General features: G+C 48.2%; 1 protein-coding gene across 1 annotated transcript in view; it reads left to right on the top strand.

Annotated features, from left to right (window-relative positions):
- Positions 1 to 17,568, top strand: part of LOC119436435 (ATP-binding cassette sub-family A member 2-like) — a 342,759-nt gene that overhangs the window by 154,260 nt on the left and 170,931 nt on the right. Inside the window, exons 26-27 of the mRNA XM_037703279.2 lie at positions 2,656 to 2,852; positions 5,272 to 5,463. Coding sequence (XP_037559207.1) covers positions 2,656 to 2,852; positions 5,272 to 5,463 — 389 coding nt within the window. The remainder of the gene's footprint in view (positions 1 to 2,655; positions 2,853 to 5,271; positions 5,464 to 17,568) is intronic.

Genomic DNA, 17,568 nt, shown 5'->3' on the forward strand with positions numbered 1-17,568 from the left:
GCAAGTGCCACCTTGGTTGAATAGACTTGCATTTTGTGTTGTTAATTACACTCGCAAAGAACATCTTAGACATAAAGTACACATTTCAATATGGGGATGATACATTGATGCAGTGGTACTAAACAGAAACAGCGTTATCTATTGCTCTCTTCGATCTTGCTCTTTCAAGTATAATTTGCTAAGTTTAATCAAGAATTATTTAAAGAATAATTTGAATAGACTTTGAACCTTCTGGTGTTCAATTTCATAAGCATCTTGTTGGTTTAAATCGACATTCAAGCCAGGATTGCATCTAACATTTCCTGTATGGGCTGATAAAAAATATCGAAAGCCATCAGCATGTTAAAGGCAAATACTAAGTTAGCGTGGATGGTTAAAATACTCTTCCAGAAACCTCGCAGCGCTTGTTTCATGCCAAGAAAAGACTTAGCTTACGAGAAAATTGTGTCTGAAGGGTCCGCATGCCCTTCACGCAATTCAAATCACCCGCCCCCGAGCGGGGGGAGTGGGCAATTTAAAAACTAATCTATCACTTTAAGTTGACTTGATATTTGCCTTTAGTGTCCCTTTAAGGTAAGTCGGTAGGTGAAAATAATAATGTTTTTTTTGCTTTTGTTGATATTCAAGACACCGTTTCTGTTTTGCATAACATGTATTATGCATTATCATTTCCTTTTCTTTTTTCACAAAATTGTGTTAAAGTAAATTGATGTAGCAAGAAACTAAACTGATTTTTTATTGCATCCTTCATACATTACAGTGGCTAGCCCATAGCAGTGGCTTTATGGATACTATAAACAGCACATGACTTTGCATCTGGGAACAAATACAGGTTATGATTTTATTTCTAGCTGAGCCACGAGAGACTGGAGTACTTTTTTTTTATTTGTTTTTTATGGCAGTCGTGGGTGCTTCAAAAAATGAAAATTCAGTTACGGACACACAGCATGGCATCATGGCGCAACATTGTTAAGTGCTATTCCTACACTTCTCAAACGCAACATTGCCCATGTGATTATTATGAAAGCGTTTGGAAATTTAGTGTGTTGCTACACAGTACTGTGGCTGAGCAGGGGTCCTATTTCAAATGTGCAATGTGGACAGAGGTGCATGTCATATGAAAAAAGGGGTACAAAATTTAGATGGCAAGTCAGAAACAAGAAGTCAGATTGGTGGCGTCTGTCTGTTGGGCTACTGAATTAATGCACATTTATCGCTTTATGAAAACGAATTCTTTAAGTAAACGCCATTTCTTCAGTTTAAAACAGTTACCTCAAGACAATTTTTTTATAGTCATGCCATTATCTCCAGGTGGCAAAGGATGCAACAAAATTCTTGGCTAATTTAGAGAACACATGTATCTTAATTAACTGAGCTAGAGTTACTGTAGCCAATAAGCACATCTTTGCGATAAACTCTCATATGATGAAAATCATCAAATAAAAAGCATTAAAAAAAGAACTCCAAAATTAAGCAATTAAGTATTGCTCATTACGACTATAGTTAAAGAAAAATTGGCAAAAGTGGTTGAGTAGAGGTATACCGACATCATGGTGAAATCATGGCAGGTATACTGCCTACCCAATTACCTTAAGTGGCTGTCTCGACTAAATGTTGCCAAGAATTAAAAAAAATAATAAAGGGTATTACGCGAATGATGCCCAGTGTATATCTGTAGGTGTTGCTCATGCTAGTCATCAGCATCTTTTTCATTTTGGACAAATAATTAGTTACAAGAAGTTTTATTAGTAAACTTTTAATTAACTTGCCTAATGATAAGGTGTCAATATAAAATTTGTAAGGATGTTGGGAAACTACAGATAATTGCATTTGAAGCAATGTAGGTCCCTGTGTGGTTCCTTTTTCTGCCGGAAAAAGCAAAGCCCATGTAATTTTAAAATAATGTGACAATGCATTTGCATACCAGTGATAGCAGTGATCTCAATTGTAAACCTCATTATGTAGTACACTGTGTATCTAAAGCAGATTCAAAGCCAGGGTTTAGCATTTGATAAGGACCGAAGATGCACTCCTAAAGCTACTGATGTCAAGGGGGAGAGAGAGCATCTGCTAGTTCACAGTGCAATAAACTATGTCCATGTTTGATGAGGTTTACGCTTCAGAGTGCTGCAAATCCCTGGTGCATGAATGCATTGTCACAAAGTTGTTTTTTTTTTTTGGGGGGGGGGGGGGGGGGGGGGGGCTTTCTTCTTTCGTCACACACGTACATTGCTCTGAAGGCTGATATAGGTCACATCTTGACATCCTCCACAACTCTTCTACTGACACCTTATCAGTTAAGTAAGTTCATTAAAAGTTAGCCAATTAAACTTAAATAAATAATTATATTTTAACAATGAAAAAGATACTCACAACTAGCATGAATAACGCCCATCAACTTAGATGAGCGCTATTCATGTAAAGCCCTCCATTATTTATGAATTCTTGGTGACGTTTAGTGGGGACAGGTGGTACATGCTGATAAGTGTACACTGCGCAGGCTGGGAAGAAAGGAATCAAGGTTTTTTTCTTGATCACCATCTTGAGCATGTGACATACCTTGATGCACAATAGTGCATGCATGATTATGCTCTTTAAGTTGGGCATGCAGCCTACAGTTTATTTCAAAGATACATGCTAGTGCTGTCTATGCAGGATTATCCAGGACCTTGGTTTGCCCCTGAAGCGCTTCAGCAAAGTTGACTGCCTGTCAGGTGGCATGAAGCGTAAGCTGTCAGTGGCTATAGCCTTTGTTGGAGGCTCTCGTGTGGTAATCCTGGATGAGCCAACAGCAGGTGTGGACCCTTACTCTCGTCGTGCCATATGGGACCTCATTCTCAAGTACAAAAAAGGTGGGTGATCTTTCATTTATACTTTAAACGTGCATTTCAACGGTGGAGTATTCCAGTAGGCCAGTGCTGGGCTTGGTTGCCACAATGTGTGTTCCTTGACAAACCCAATGTCTTCTCTACCATTTGGTTTCTATATTGATTTTTGAAAGACAGCGAAGTCAGGTGCTGCCCAGGTGATGACCAAAACTTGCTCAGTATCTGGCATTCAGCTGCATGATGTTCTCATGCAGATACACAATTACAGTAAAGGAATGTAGATTTCAATGCTTTGGCTTTTTGCGTTCTTGTTTGTCTTATGTCACTTTTTAAGCTTTAGTTCTTTTTCTCTCCATATTATTAATTTTAAAAGCCTTGAAATCATCACTGTAATTATTGCCCCATGGACAGCAATTATGAATGACACAAAAGGAGATACATTACACGTGTAATGATTCACTGAAGTTGTCTTAGAAGATCCAATGTTTGTAACATTTAAGTTAACTTTGATATTGTTACAAGAGGCTTATTGAACTATATTTGTCTGAATGCCTCACCTGAATGCTGTACTAAAATTTTATGCAAAATTAAGTTCTTTGTGTCTGTTTCTAATTTTTACAATGTTCTGTTTTCCTGTTGAAGTGAATTAGCTGAGAAATTTTGCATATCTTTACTGTCACTTTATTTTCTTAAAGGGGCCTTGAAGCACTTTTTATCGAAGTTGAGAAATGCATGTGAAGTTAAACTAGACTATTTCGGAAATACTTTGCAGCAAAAAGTACTTCCATGCATGCAGCAGAAGTGGAGTTATTGGCTATCAAAGATCGCCTGTGGACCCCTTCGTTGTGCTCCCTCTCCTTCTTCAATGCCTTGCACTGCGAAAGCTATGACGGAGTGGCGCTTGCCCACAATGCTCCGCCTACTAAACGTCATCGTGGCATGCAGTTCAAGTTGCATTTTGTATGCTCTCGTAGATGTCACTATTTCCAATTTTGGCGCCTGCGACACACCAAACACTGTTTGTCTCGGTGAGCTTGCCGCAACCTCCCGCTGCGGCCGCGGTATCTTCACTATGTAGCAGACCGCAGCTGTGTGCAACTATAGTGCATATGCGCAGCGTCTGCTTTGTGCACGACAGTGCTGGAGTGCGCGCTCGTACTCATGTGCTCCAGTCTGGCCAAGCTACGTGGTGCGGACCGGCTTTGTCCTGCACCAGCTTGATGCACGGATAGTAGCCACATCCAACTTGCGCATTTTGAAGTGCTGTTAATAGCTCACTATGAAACAATGTCTGCCAATGCGTCTAGCCAGCAGCAGCCAGAGTTAGCGCACGCTGGCAAGCATATGTCTGGTCTGGCCTTAAGTTTCGTGTGGTTCGAGGCTATTTGAGTGTTCAAAAATAATCTAAATTAGGTAGACCCAACGGCTATGACACCGATAACCAGGGTGGCCAAAGTTTAATTCCTATGCAGGTGGCCGTGACCGAGCATGACCAGATGATAATTACTTCAGCCTGTATATTAAACTGCGTCAATAAATATGCACATCAACAATAGGAAGAAGCACACTGATCCAAACATCCTTCTTGATTGATATCAACTATTGGCCAATAGCAGCCATGTATGGGAATCTGCTATATGACAAAATAAAGCAGCTGGAAAAGAGTGAGGAGAAGGCTTTTGCTGAAAAGAGAGTGTTTGAGAAAAAGGTGACTTCGCACTTAGCTTGCAGGTTCCATACGCCATACATGACTGCAAAATTTGACTGAGATGTTCACAGCAGCCTATACTATCTGCAGACTGTGTTTTTTTGCCAAGCCTGAGGGATGGTTCAGGACTCCTTTAAAGACCCTACAAAAAAGGTGTTACGTAATGGGTGGGAAAACAGACTTTATGACGTGTTTGGTTTTCTTACACATACTGCAATAAGCTGTTGTGAGCCACTGCTTTCTTATTGATAAAATTACCTGATAAAGCAAGAAATGACAAAACCTGTTCTCAAGTTCATAACTGCTTATTGCAGTAAAATTTGGAGAGATATGTACAATTTTGAGCAGCTATACATCATAAGTAGTGAACAGCTGCCATTACCACACCTTTTGCCTTATTGCTGCTTTACAACTGCCTCATGCACCATGGTGGGATGCAAAAGAAGTGAAGGCGATGCTGCTCTTTCTCTTTACTTTCAGCAAAGAAAGCAAGGACCTCATGCTCCATGGCTGCTTTATGTTTTTTCTTTCGCTTCTATTTTACCTCTTTGTTGCTGCCCGTAGCTTCCTCCATCTGTCAAGTTACATTCTAATGTAGCATAGTCAGAAACCACCAGCTAGTACAATGCTTTTGTGCTTTGCTTTAATCTTGACAGTGGCACAAAGCCCACGACTTGTAGTTTTTGAATGTAAAACTCTACTTTTGTATTTGTCTGGCACTTTTTCACTTGGCAGAGAGGACCATTTTGCTGTCCACTCACCACATGGATGAAGCAGATGTACTAGGGGACCGTATTGCTGTGATCTCTCACGGACAGTTGCGATGCTATGGCACATCTCTGTTCCTTAAAAACAACCTTGGCAAGGGATACCATCTCACTTTGGTAAAGCAGCCTCCTCGGCACATCTCTGGAGACCCAATTACAGGTAAAGTCAACTGGGCAACCTTGTGGTGTCCCTAGTTTCAGTATTAAAACTGGCATGCTTTAAGCAGCTGAGAATTTTGTTAGCGACATATATCCTTATATCTTTTTTTCTACAGTCTGCAGCAATATGTTGCATGGTTCTTTCTATGTATTCTATATGTGGGCTTTTCGTATCAGTTCTTGTACCTGTTACTCAGCTGAGAATTTTGTTAGCGACATATATCCTTATATCTTTGTTTCTACAGTCTGCAGCAATATGTTGCATGTTTCTTTCTATGTATTCTATATGCGGGCTTTTCTTATCAGTTCTTGTACCTGTTACTTCTTTTTTTTCAAGACTAGCTTTTTGTAGTTTTAAGAAAGTGTGGTACTCTCTTCAATTCATAGTTGCATAACATATTCAGTCAACTTTAATTGACATTTTAACCCATTCCACATCTTGAATGAGTTCAGCTCATCCAGAGAAATTTATGTTGGCTAAGTGTATTTGCTATATCTATATCGTTAGGTTGCAGAAGTTACATATTGTTACGGGGAGGCAAACACAACAGGAAAACGTATATACTGTATATTTACAAGGCGATCATGCGTTCAACCATATGGCCGAGTGCGCGCGCCAGATCATCAGCGTCTTCTTCATCGACGCTCCTCTTGGAGAATAGTACCGTGACATGACCCCCGGCTGCTCAAGCACCGTCACAGTGCTTGCTATGATGCGGGCGAGTTGTAAGGTTTAAGGCGGGATACGTGAACAACGTCAGTAGGGTGTAAAACGGTTGGAGAGGAAGACTCGAGTGGGCCAGTCTCATACATGACGTCTGTTACACGGCATAAGACATGGTAGCGTCCGGAGTACCGCAAAAGCAATTTTTTCGGAGAGTCCAACACGCCGAGTCGGAGTCCATAGAAGCACAAGGGTACCCGGAGTATAGATAACGTCGCGATGACGAGAGTCATAGCGGTGCTTCTGATGGCCTTGCGATGTAGTAAGGCGATGGCGAGCAATTCGGCGTGCCTCATCAGCTCGGGAAATGGCATCGCGAGCGTACTCAGTTGGCAAATAGACGGCATCGGGGATGATAGTGTCAAAAGGTAACGTTGGGTCGCGGCCAAAGGGAAGATAAAAGGTTGAAAAACCAGCAGTATCATGACGGGAGGAATTGTAGGTGAATGTGTAGCGGCAGCAGCATCAGCGTCGCATGAGAATTACATAGACGCTCGCGTCTACGCGAGGCACAGGCGGCTGGCACGCTCCGGCACGGGCTAGCGTTCCGAAAAAGATTAAAAATGCTACACTAAGAGATCGAGTGTCGGTTTTTCCTCTCCCGCGAGAGCCCGGAGACTTTACCGGTCTATGTGGTCACTCATCGCCACAGTTTGGTGACCCGGATGTGATACTGCCATATGCTCCTGTGGTAGAGATGACTAGGGACCAGACCAACGCTACGAGAGCTCAAGGCCAGAACCCTTCCGACGAAAGCGGTGAGCCCTCCTGTTCGTCCATCGCCGTCCGCCTCCCACAGTACTGGGACCAGCATCTCTCGGCGTGGTTTCTTCAGGCTGAATCGCATTTTCAAGTCGCTGGTATCCGCTCTCAAGCCTCGAAGTTTCATTACGTCGTTGCAGCGCTCTTGCCCGCCGCCATTTACGAAGTAGCAGATTTGTTGAACACCCCATTGTCTGACAATCTCAAGGCAGCCCTGCTACTGCGCACAGCAGCTTCAGAGCATTCTCGCATCCAGCAGCTTCTGTCCGCTGAAGAACTCGGCGACCAATGCTCTAGTCAACTTCTTCGCCGAATGAGGCAGCTGCTCGGACACAACGCGAGACCCATTGACGACGCGTTGTTGCTTGAATTGTTTTTGCTACGGCTACCGGCTAACGTGCAGATGGTCCTGGCGACAGCCTCTACTGTGGATCTTACCGGACTTGCCGCTTTAGCCGACAAAGTCATAGAAGTAGCCACCCCAACCATCGCAGCCACCACATTGTCTCCGGGTGACAATACAACCACCCTGCAAACCCTTCCCTGCTCTTCAGCAACGCAATCTCCGCTCGACTCCTTGTGTGAGTGCCTGGAATGCATCATCTGTGCAGCAGAACATCGCCGCATGTCATCTCGTCGCCCACGCAGCCGTAGTTCGAGCAAATCAAGACGCACGGGCAGCCACGATGAAACATCAACTACAACACCTGGCGTTTGCTACTACCACCACCGTTTTGGAAACGACGCTCGTCACTGTCGGCGTCCCTGCGCTTGGCAGGGAAACAGGCCGGCTGGCCTCTAACGGCGACGAGTGGTCCGGCCCAACACACAAGTCGCCTTTTCTACGTGACGGACAGAGTTACGGGACAACGGTTCTTAGTCGACACAGGAGCTGACGTTAGCATTCTCCCCGCGCACCACTCCGACCGAAAAGTGGCACCTGTGTTGTTTTTGTAAGCCGTCAACGGCACCAGGATTCCAGTTTTCTCATCACACTCCGTCATGCTAAACCTTGGCCTTCAACGAGCGTTCCGCTGGATTTTTCTGGTTGCAGACGTCCATCGTGCAGTCATTGAGCAGACTTCTTGCACAACTACGGACTCCTTGTCGACGTTCAACGACGCCGTCTCATCGACTCTGTGACCCAGCTATCCGTTCCCAGCATCCCATCATCAGGCACATCACCGATCGCGCCTATTTCTGCCATGTTGGACGAACCTTTCGCCATGCTCCTACGCGAGTTTTCCACTTTGACGCGCCTGCTGGACTGGACACAACCGGTGCAACATGACGTGTGCCATCACATCGTCACCTCCGGCAGTCTTTTTCCGACCCCGGCGTTTGTCCCCGGAGAAACTCAAGGTCGCTCGTGCGGAGTTCGAACACATGCTGCAACTTGGCATCATCCGTCCTTCCTCCAGTAATTGGGCATCACCACTTCACATGGTGCCTAAGAAGACGGGAGACTGGCGCCCCTGCAGTGATTACCGGGCACTAAACAACGTTACAGTTCCTGATCGCTACCCTCTCCCGGACATTCAGGACTTCACGGTAGTGTTGCACTGTGCGACAATCTTTTCTAAGATCGATCTCGTTCACGCCTATCATCAACTACCGGTCGCTGTAGAAGACCGCCATCACCACACCCTTGGGTCTTTTTGAATTTCTCCGCATGCCTTTTGACTTACGGAACGCGGGCCAGTCCTTTCAGCGTTTCATCGATTCCGTCACCCGAGGCCTGCTTTTCGTTTTTGCATACATTGACGACCTTCTCGTCGCAAGCTCTTCCGCAGAAGAACATCTTCACCACTTGCGGTTGTTGTTCTCATGCCTTGCCAGTAAAGGAATTGTCATCAACGCCGCCAAGAGCGAATTCGGTCAACCCGAACTCAAGTTCCTCGGTCATATCATTGACGCTAACGGCATTTGACCACTGCCGTCCAAGATTCGCGTCATCGAAGACCTTCCCCGACCGACCACACTCGCCAAACTTCGCCAATTTCTCGGATTCGTCTATTTCTACCGCCGATTCATCCCCGATTGTGCACGACTTATGGCTCTGCTAGATGCTTTGCTGGTAAACAAACGTAAACAAGTGCTTCAGTGGACTGAAGAGGCCACCGACGCTTTCACAAGAGTCAAGTCTGCCCTCGCCGATGCCACGCTGCTTAGACACCCAAAGCCCACTGCTATCATGACCGACGCTTCAAACACCGTCGTTGGTGCCATTCTGCAGCAATTTATCGACAATGCGTGGTATCCACTCGCCTTTTTCTCCAAGAAACTGAAGCCTGCGCAGTTCCGCTACAGCATGTTCGGCCGTGAATTACTCGCCGTTTACCTGGCTATCAGACATTTTCGACATTTCCTAGAAGGCCGTGCATTTACTGTCTTGACAGGCCACAAGCCTCTTGCGCACGCAATGAACCGTTCGGCGTCATGTTACTCGCCCCGCGAGAGTTGACACCTTTCCTACATCTCCGAGTTTACAACAACGTTCCGACACATCAAGGGCACTGACAACGTTCCAGCCAACGTTCTTAGTCGTGTCAATGCCGTTTCCATGTTGACGTCAGAGCCTTTCATCATCGATGTCGACTTACTCGCCAGTCAACAGCGTGACGACACCGAACTTCGTACACTCTGGAATTCGTCAACGTCCCTGAAATTGGAGGACGTCATTGTGACTCCAGATGGTACGTCCGTCGTCTGCAACACTTCTACCGACATACCAAGACCATACATTCCGGCATCCCTTCTCAGACGTCTATTCGAAACCGTGCACAACCTGTCGCATCCTGGCATACGCGCAACACCGAAGCTCCTTTCCAGTCGTTTCGTTTGGCCTCGGCTAAACGCGAAAGTTCGCGATTGGGTTCGCTGCTGTTTGTCGTGTCAACGCTCTTAGATCCAGCGTCATCCCATTCCGCCTGCCAAGTCTTTTCTTCCACTGGATGCTAGTTTTGACACCGTACACCAGGACCTCGTCAGCCCTCTCGCACCTTTGAAAGGTTACTGCTACCTGCTGACATGCATCGACCTATACACGGTGGTCAGAAGCTACACCTATATCTGACATCTCAGCGCCCACTGTTGCAGCAGCTTTCGTGTCTACATGGATTGCAAGGTTCGAATACCCATCCACAATAATCACCGATCGCGGTCGGCAGTTTGACTCAGCACTCCGTGCCTACACGTTCGCAAGAAGCAAGGTCTCTGTACGTTTCTCCCGCACTCACCTCTGCTACCCACGTTTTCGTGCATAACTGTGCTGTGCGGAAGCCTTTGCAGCCACACTACTCTGAACCATATTGTGTTCTCGAGCGTCGTCCGACGACTTTTGTCATGAACGTCAATGTCCGATCAGACACAATTGTCCTGGAACGTCTCAAACCCGCCTACATTGAAGCACCTGCGCCATCGGTCCCACCAATGTGCGACACAACCCTGCTGCATCCTTCGACGCCGCCTCCGTACGTGACACCCAAGACCAACGCCAAGACACGCCGCGTCACGTGGACTTTTGATCGTTCGTCAAACTTTCCTCCTCTCTAGGAGGGGAGCCCTCTGTAGCGGCAGCAGCATCGGCGTCGCATGATAATTACGTAGATGCTCGCGTCTACGCGAGGCACGAGCGGCTGGCACGCTCCGGCACGGGCTAGCGTTCAGAAAGAGATTAAAAATGCTACGCTAAGAGATCGAGTGTTGGTTTTTCCTCTCCTGCGAGAGCCCTGAGACTTTACCGGTCTACGTGGTCACTCGTCGCCACAAATGTAACGAAGGGCAACGCAACATCCCAGTCTTAATGGTCAGAGGAGACATACATAGAAAGCATGTCAGTTAGTGTCCGGTTGAAGCGCTCAGTCAAGCCGTTGGTTTGCAGGTGGTAAGCCGTCGTAAATTTGTGTTTTGTCGCGCAGGAGCGAAGCAGGTCATCGATAACTCTGGAGAGAAAGTAGCTGCCACGGTCACTAAGGATTTGACAAGGGGGCTCCTTGATGTAAGATGACATCATGTGGGAGAAAATCAGCGATGTCCGTAGCACAACTGGTAGGGAGAGCGCATGCAATTGCGTATCGGGTGGTGTGGTCCATAGAAATGGCAATCCATTTGTTTCCAGAAGTAGAGGCTGGGAATGAACCGAGGAGGTCAAGGCCAACTCGGAAGAAGGGGTCAGATGGGACGTCAAGGGGCTGAAGGAGGCCAGCAAGAGGTTTCTTTTGGCGTTGGCAGGGTTCACAAGCAGCTATGTAGCTACGAACGGAGCAATAAAGAGCGGGCCAAAAGAAGCGACGCCGACACGATCGTAGGTCCGGGAAACTCCAAGGTGACCAGCAGTCGGGGCGTCATGTAGCTGGCCGAGAACGCTCAAGCGCAGATGCATAGGAACGACGAGCAACAGTTCGCGTTCATCCGGGTGGACGTTGTAGCGATATAATGTGCCATCTTTAAGCACGAAGAAGCGAAGGGAAGGATCGGGCGCTGTGGAATCCAGCTTCTGAATACGCTCACTTAAAATGGGATCACGGCACTGTTCATCACAGATGTGGCTTAAAGTGGACAGTGAGAGTATACATACAGGTGCGTCATCGAAGGCCTCAGGCGGATCCACGGGATTGCGGGACAAATGGTCAGCGTCCCGGTGCAATTGGCCAGATTTTTTAGAAACAGAGTAAGTGTATTCTTGAACCCGGAGCGCCCATCGACCAAGATGCCCAGTGGGATCCTTAAGCGACGAAAGCCAGCAAAGTGCGTGGTGATCGGTAGTGACGGTGAAATGCTGGCCATGTAAGTAGAGGCGGAATTTGCCCACCACCCAAACGAGAACAAGACACTCCCGTTCCGTAGTAGAGTAGTTCCGTTCGGCTAGGGAAAGGAGACTGCTGGCATAGGCGATAACACGGACATGCCCATTCTGATGCTGGACTAGAACAGTGCCGATTCCATAGCCGTTGGCATCGGTGCTGAGTTCTGTTGCAGCGGAGCTGTTGAAATGAGCCAGGACAGGTGGTGTAGTGAGCAACGGGATGAGGGTAGAGAAGGCGACAGCCTGTGCAGCACCCCAAAAAACGAGACGCCTTTCTTTAGTAAGTTTGTGAGAGGGCGTGTGATTTCAGCGAAATTCTTCGCAAAATGACGGAAGTAGGAGCACAGTCCCAGAAAGCTACGAACTTCCTTTGTGCAAGTCGGAATGGGGAACTGCTGCACAGCTCGAACTTTGTCAGAGTCGGGGCGAACACCGGTTGAATCGACGAGATGACCGAGCATGATAAGTTGCTGACGTCAGAAGTGGCACTTCGATTAATTAAGTTTCAGGCCGGATTTGCGAAAAACAAAAAGAATAGAGGAAAGTCGGTCGAGACGCGTTTCAAATGTCGGTGAAAATACAACTACGTCATCAAGATAACACAGGCAAATTGACCATTTAAAACCGTGTAAGAGGGTGTCCATAATGCGTTGAAGGTGGCCGGGGCATTGCATAAGCCGAAAGGCATGACTTTAAACTGATAAAGGCCGTCAGTAGTAACAAAAGCGGTCTTCTCACGGTCCATGTCATCAACGGCGATCTGCCAGTACCCTGACCGAAGGTCAATTGAAGAAAAATACTTGGCGCCATGAAGGCAATCCAGGGCATTGTCTATGCGTGTGAGCGGGTACACCTCTTTTTTGGTGATCTTGTTGAGATGCCGCGGTCGTCCACGCAAAATCACCAACTGTCATCTTTCTTTTTAACAAGAACCACAGGAGAAGCCCAAAAGCTGCAGGACGGCTCGATTATATCATTGGCGAGCATCTTGTCGACCTCCTTTTGAATGATGCGGCGCTCAGCTGGAGAGACGCGGTATGGCCATCGGTGGATCAGATGGGCATCGCCAGTGTTTACGCGGTGCTTGACAGCGCAGGTTTGACCCAGACGACGGTCACAAAGGTCAAAGACGTTCCTATAAGAGAAGAGGAGGTGAAGGAGATCGTCAGCATGATTGTGCGAAAGGTCTGGAGCGATCATTTTGTTCAAGTCGGAAGGAGACAGATCTGGTGAAGGAAGACGGGATATCAGTGGTGTGCGAGCGACCAGCATCAGGAGGAGACAAGGTCGAGATAACATAGTCGTAGGAGGGCATCAGCATAGCGAGTGAAATGCCCTGTGGGAGCACTTGTGAACACAGTCCGAAATTGATCACAGGAAAACAAGTAAGATTGTCCCGTATAGTTCTAACAGTGTAAGGCAAACCAACACTGTGCGTCAACAGAACGGTGGTTATGGGAGCGAGCACATAATCATCGTCGGGTACTGGTGGAGAGGGCGTCACAGCAACACAAGTCACGGCTTGCGGCGGCAAACGGACGTGCTCAGCAGAACAGAGCCGACTCTTGATTGGTCCGGGTTGATCAGTTACACTTGGTAGGTCAAGCTGTACAGTACCAGCGGAACAATTGATGAGGGAGTGAGTGGACAAAAAGTCAAGACCGAGGATGACGTCATTGGAACAGCAGATGAGGATGGTGAACAAAACAGAAGTTTGATGGCCGGCAACACTGACACGTGCGGTACAAAGGCCAGCTACAGGAGACGTACCACAGTCGGCCACACGTACAACACGTGATGGGGCTGGGGTCATAACTTCCTTCAACTGCTGGCGGAGGTGAGAGCTCATAACAGAAATATGGGCGCCGGTGTCAATCAAAGCTGTAACAGGTAGGCCATCCACTTCAACGTCAATCAGGTTCTCATTGGTAGGGAGCGTCAACAGAGGAATTGGAGGGTAGGTCGAAATAGCAGCGTCACCTCCAGGAGCTGCAGCCGTCAGTTTCCCGAAGGAAAACGCTGGGAGTAAGACGGGGATGGGGAATGGCGTGGTAGAGGTGACCGAGAAGGTCAGCGTCATGGTGAGGACGAGCGGCTGTAATGGGCGGTGTTAGTAGTGGTCTCGGCAGATGTTTCTTGGTCAGGTTGGCTTGGTACCTGGTGCTGACTTCGGGGTGGATAGCGGAAGCTGGAGAAGCTGGGTCGAGAAGACGAGGGCCAAGAACTTTGGCAATATTGTGAAATGTGTCCAACACGTCCTCATCGAAAGCAAATTGGCTTGTCGTCAGCCGTCCACCATGGATTCGGATCGTGATAATTTGGAGTGGGATAATGGCGTTGGAAAGGGTTGAAGGTGGCCGAAGGGTAAATGTCAGCGTGGTTCACAGAGCAGATGGTTTGAAGGCCCACGTTTTCCAGTTCTTGACGCACAACGGATTATGTAAGGGATATTGTAGGTTGGGCATCACTGGGCTCTCCTCACATTAAATGTGTGGGCGATGCGGCTTCGACTTCGCGTCGAACAATTCGGGTGATAGTCTCCGATGTTGAAGGCTGAGTCGGCATACGAACATATCCTCACACGTTGATGTCGCAGCCGTGTTTGGAAGGCGGGCAAATTGGTGGGCGTTACGTCGGCTTTTAGCATCTTCGAAGCGTCGGCATTCAGTAATAATCTCGTTGACTGTCAAAGAGTTTTTAAACACGATCAGGTTAAACGCATCGTCCGCGATCCCTTTCAGTGCGTGCTCGACCTTATCGTCTTCTGTCATCTTGGCGTCAACCTTCCGGCAAAGGGCCAGCACATTCTGAATGTACATCAAGTACGACTCGGGGGACGCCAAGCACTTGCTTGGCGGCACGCTGGCAGCCTGCAGGTTGGCCAAACAACTTGCGAAGTTTAGTTTTACATACGCTCCAGCTTGTGAGCTCCTCTTCGTTATTATCGAACCAAGCCTTCGCCGTTCCCTTTAGATAGAATATGACATTCGCCAACATCATGGTCGGGTCCCACCTGTAATGTGTCTTATGCATTCATAGAGTCGAATCCAGTTGTCGCCGTTGTCGCCAGAAGTGCCGGAAAAGGTCCCAGGGTCACGGGGTGGAGCCAGGATGACGGTTGGCATGGCAGCTGCCGCTGACGCAGTTTCACCGCCGGTAGACATTCGTAGAGTGGCGACTTGGCGGCCGCTGCGGAGCTCCGTCTTGCGTTATACCCCCAGCATAGCACTTCCACCAAGATGTTACGGGGAGGCAAACACAACAGGAAAACGTATTTACAGTATACTTACAAGGCGATCAAGCGTTCAACCATAGGGCCGAGAGCGTGCGCCAGATCATCAGCGTCTTCTTCATTGACGCTTCTCTTGGAGAATAGTACCGTGACAATATTATTACGATATCATCTAGAGATGCTCAAGAGACGAGCCGCCGCGAGAAAGACAATGAAGTGTGTCTGGGCTTTTGGCGCGAGCAAGGTGTCGACCTGGCGGTTTTGGTTCCAGTGTAAATATATTGTAAATAGTCTCTTTCATGTGTGTCTTTCCACACGTAACAATATAAAGGTGTATTTACAATATTTACAAGAGTGGCAACAATACATAAACAAGATGGCTGTCTAGGCTGATTGCACCTCCACATGTCAAATCGTCGTCTTCTGACTGGCGCCACTCTTGGTTGCGCCGCAACGTAACTCCTGCCTGTAAAGGCGCTATCTTGGTGCTAACTATAAGGCAGGTGAACTTGCGGCAAAGTAAGTCTTCAGCTGGGACACATGCACAACGTCAGTGGGGACACGCGAGTCCAGCGGAGCGATCTCGTAGTTCACATCGCCAAGCTGACTCAATATCGTGTAAGACCCTGTGTAGCGCGGCAGCAGTTTTTCAGACAAGCCGACGTGGCGACATGGCGTCCATAGGAGAACAACTGAGCCAGGAGGAAATCGAACGTCCCAATGTCGGCTGTCGTAGCGGATCTTCTGCATGGCCTGAGACTCAGTGAGCCAGGAGCCGGCAATCTGGAGTGCCGTGTGAGCCTGGGCCTTCGTCTTGAGCATATAAATTGGGAGTGTTCATTGAGAAAAGAAGCAGTGGTGCCAGAGGGCAAAGTAGGGTGGTGGCTGAACAGAAGGTAAAAGGTTGACAAGCCAGCGGTCTCGTGACGGGACAAATTGTAGGCGAAGGTCACGAAGGGTAACATGCTGTCCCAATCACTATGGTCGTCAGAAACCTACATGGACAGCATTTCTGTCAATGTGCGATTGAGCCGCTCCATGAGTTCATTTGTCTGCGGGTGGTAGGCAGTGGAAAGCTTGTGCTCGGCAGAACAGGAGCGAAGTAGGTCTTCAACTACTTGGGACAAGAAGGTGCGGCCGCGATTAGTGAGGAGCTGCCGGGGTGCACTGTGATAGAGGATGACGTCATGTAAAAGGAAATCCGCCACCTCAGTTGCACGGCTTGTGCGCAAAGCTCGCGTGATCGCGTACCAGGTCGCGTAATCAGTCGCGACAACAATCCACTTATTGCCAGATTTCAACGTCAGAAAAGGGCCAAGAAGATCGAAACCGATGCGAAAGAATGGTTTTGAGGGCATATCGATAGGGTGAAGGCGTCCAGCGGGCAGCACAGCAGGTTTTTTGCGGTGCTGACAGAGCACACAGGCTGCAGCGTAGTGGTGCTGTAGGAGTTCGAGAGTTGTGGTCTATCCGAGTTCGACGTCAAACTGCGGGTCTAGCCTACGCAGCCGCTGCTACCAGTTGTTGGGGCTGGGAGTCGTGCACATCCAATGTGGTAGCTGGCCCATGCCCTTGTCCACCTCGTCCACGCTGAAGACGTTGTTGAAGTCAGGAACACGTTCTCATCGAGAACGAAGAGTATTGGGTTTATTTACAGTATTTACATGAGAAGTAATCAGTCTAGCATGACTGGGTCGGAAGCACACTCGATCGAAGCACTTGCTACATCTCAGGGCAGATGGGAGAGCACTCCCGATGGCCCCCAAAAGTGCGCTTAAAAGCCCCTTTGTCCAAGCTGCGGTCCCACCATCCTCCAATCGGAGCGTCCAGAGTCACCGAAGGTCCGTCTTGAGGGCGAGGGTGCGCATAATCCCCCGGCGCCAACCTTTCCTGGTCCAAACGAACCACTTAGTACCACATTCGGAGAAGTGCCCTTGGGCACACACTGCTCACTCCCCCACATAAAGGAGGGGACACTCGTAGACAGGTGGCTTCGCGCCTGACTTGAACTGACGCGTCTGTTGTTCCTGGAATGGGCCAGCCATCGACGGGTTTGAAGAGCGGTCTTGGCGGCCAGCTGGTCGAGTGACCGTGAGAAAGCGTCTACTTTTCCAAGAGTCTCCTCTTCCTATAGTGTCAAGACACGTACTCTTTGTAAGGTGTAGAGACATGATGTCGCCGCTGATCTTTCCCGGCGGGACGGCTTTTCAGCCTCCCGAAGCGATTCATCGCAGGCAAACGGAAGATACTTCCAAGATCACTGCCCCCGCTGGTTGCCGAACGTAACAGCTCCTCTGCGGCCCGGAAAATCTCGACCGGCCAGCGCTGACAACTGCTGGTCAGGAAGAGAGTGGCTGGTGACCAAGAAGATGGCTTGGCATTCTGCATCAACTGCAAACTCGGAATGCCCCCAACCATCTCACAACAACCGGCACGGAAGAGTCGATCCCGGCAACACAGTACCACTCAGCGTGCAAACACCCGGAATCAACTGTTAACTCACCAAGCTTCATACTAAAAATTTAATATAAGCCACTCAACTGGGGATTGCAAATTTCGACCCCAAAATTTTGTGTCGCCA

This window comes from Dermacentor silvarum, chromosome 1 (assembly GCF_013339745.2).
Source record: "Dermacentor silvarum isolate Dsil-2018 chromosome 1, BIME_Dsil_1.4, whole genome shotgun sequence".
NCBI lineage: Eukaryota > Metazoa > Arthropoda > Arachnida > Ixodida > Ixodidae > Dermacentor > Dermacentor silvarum.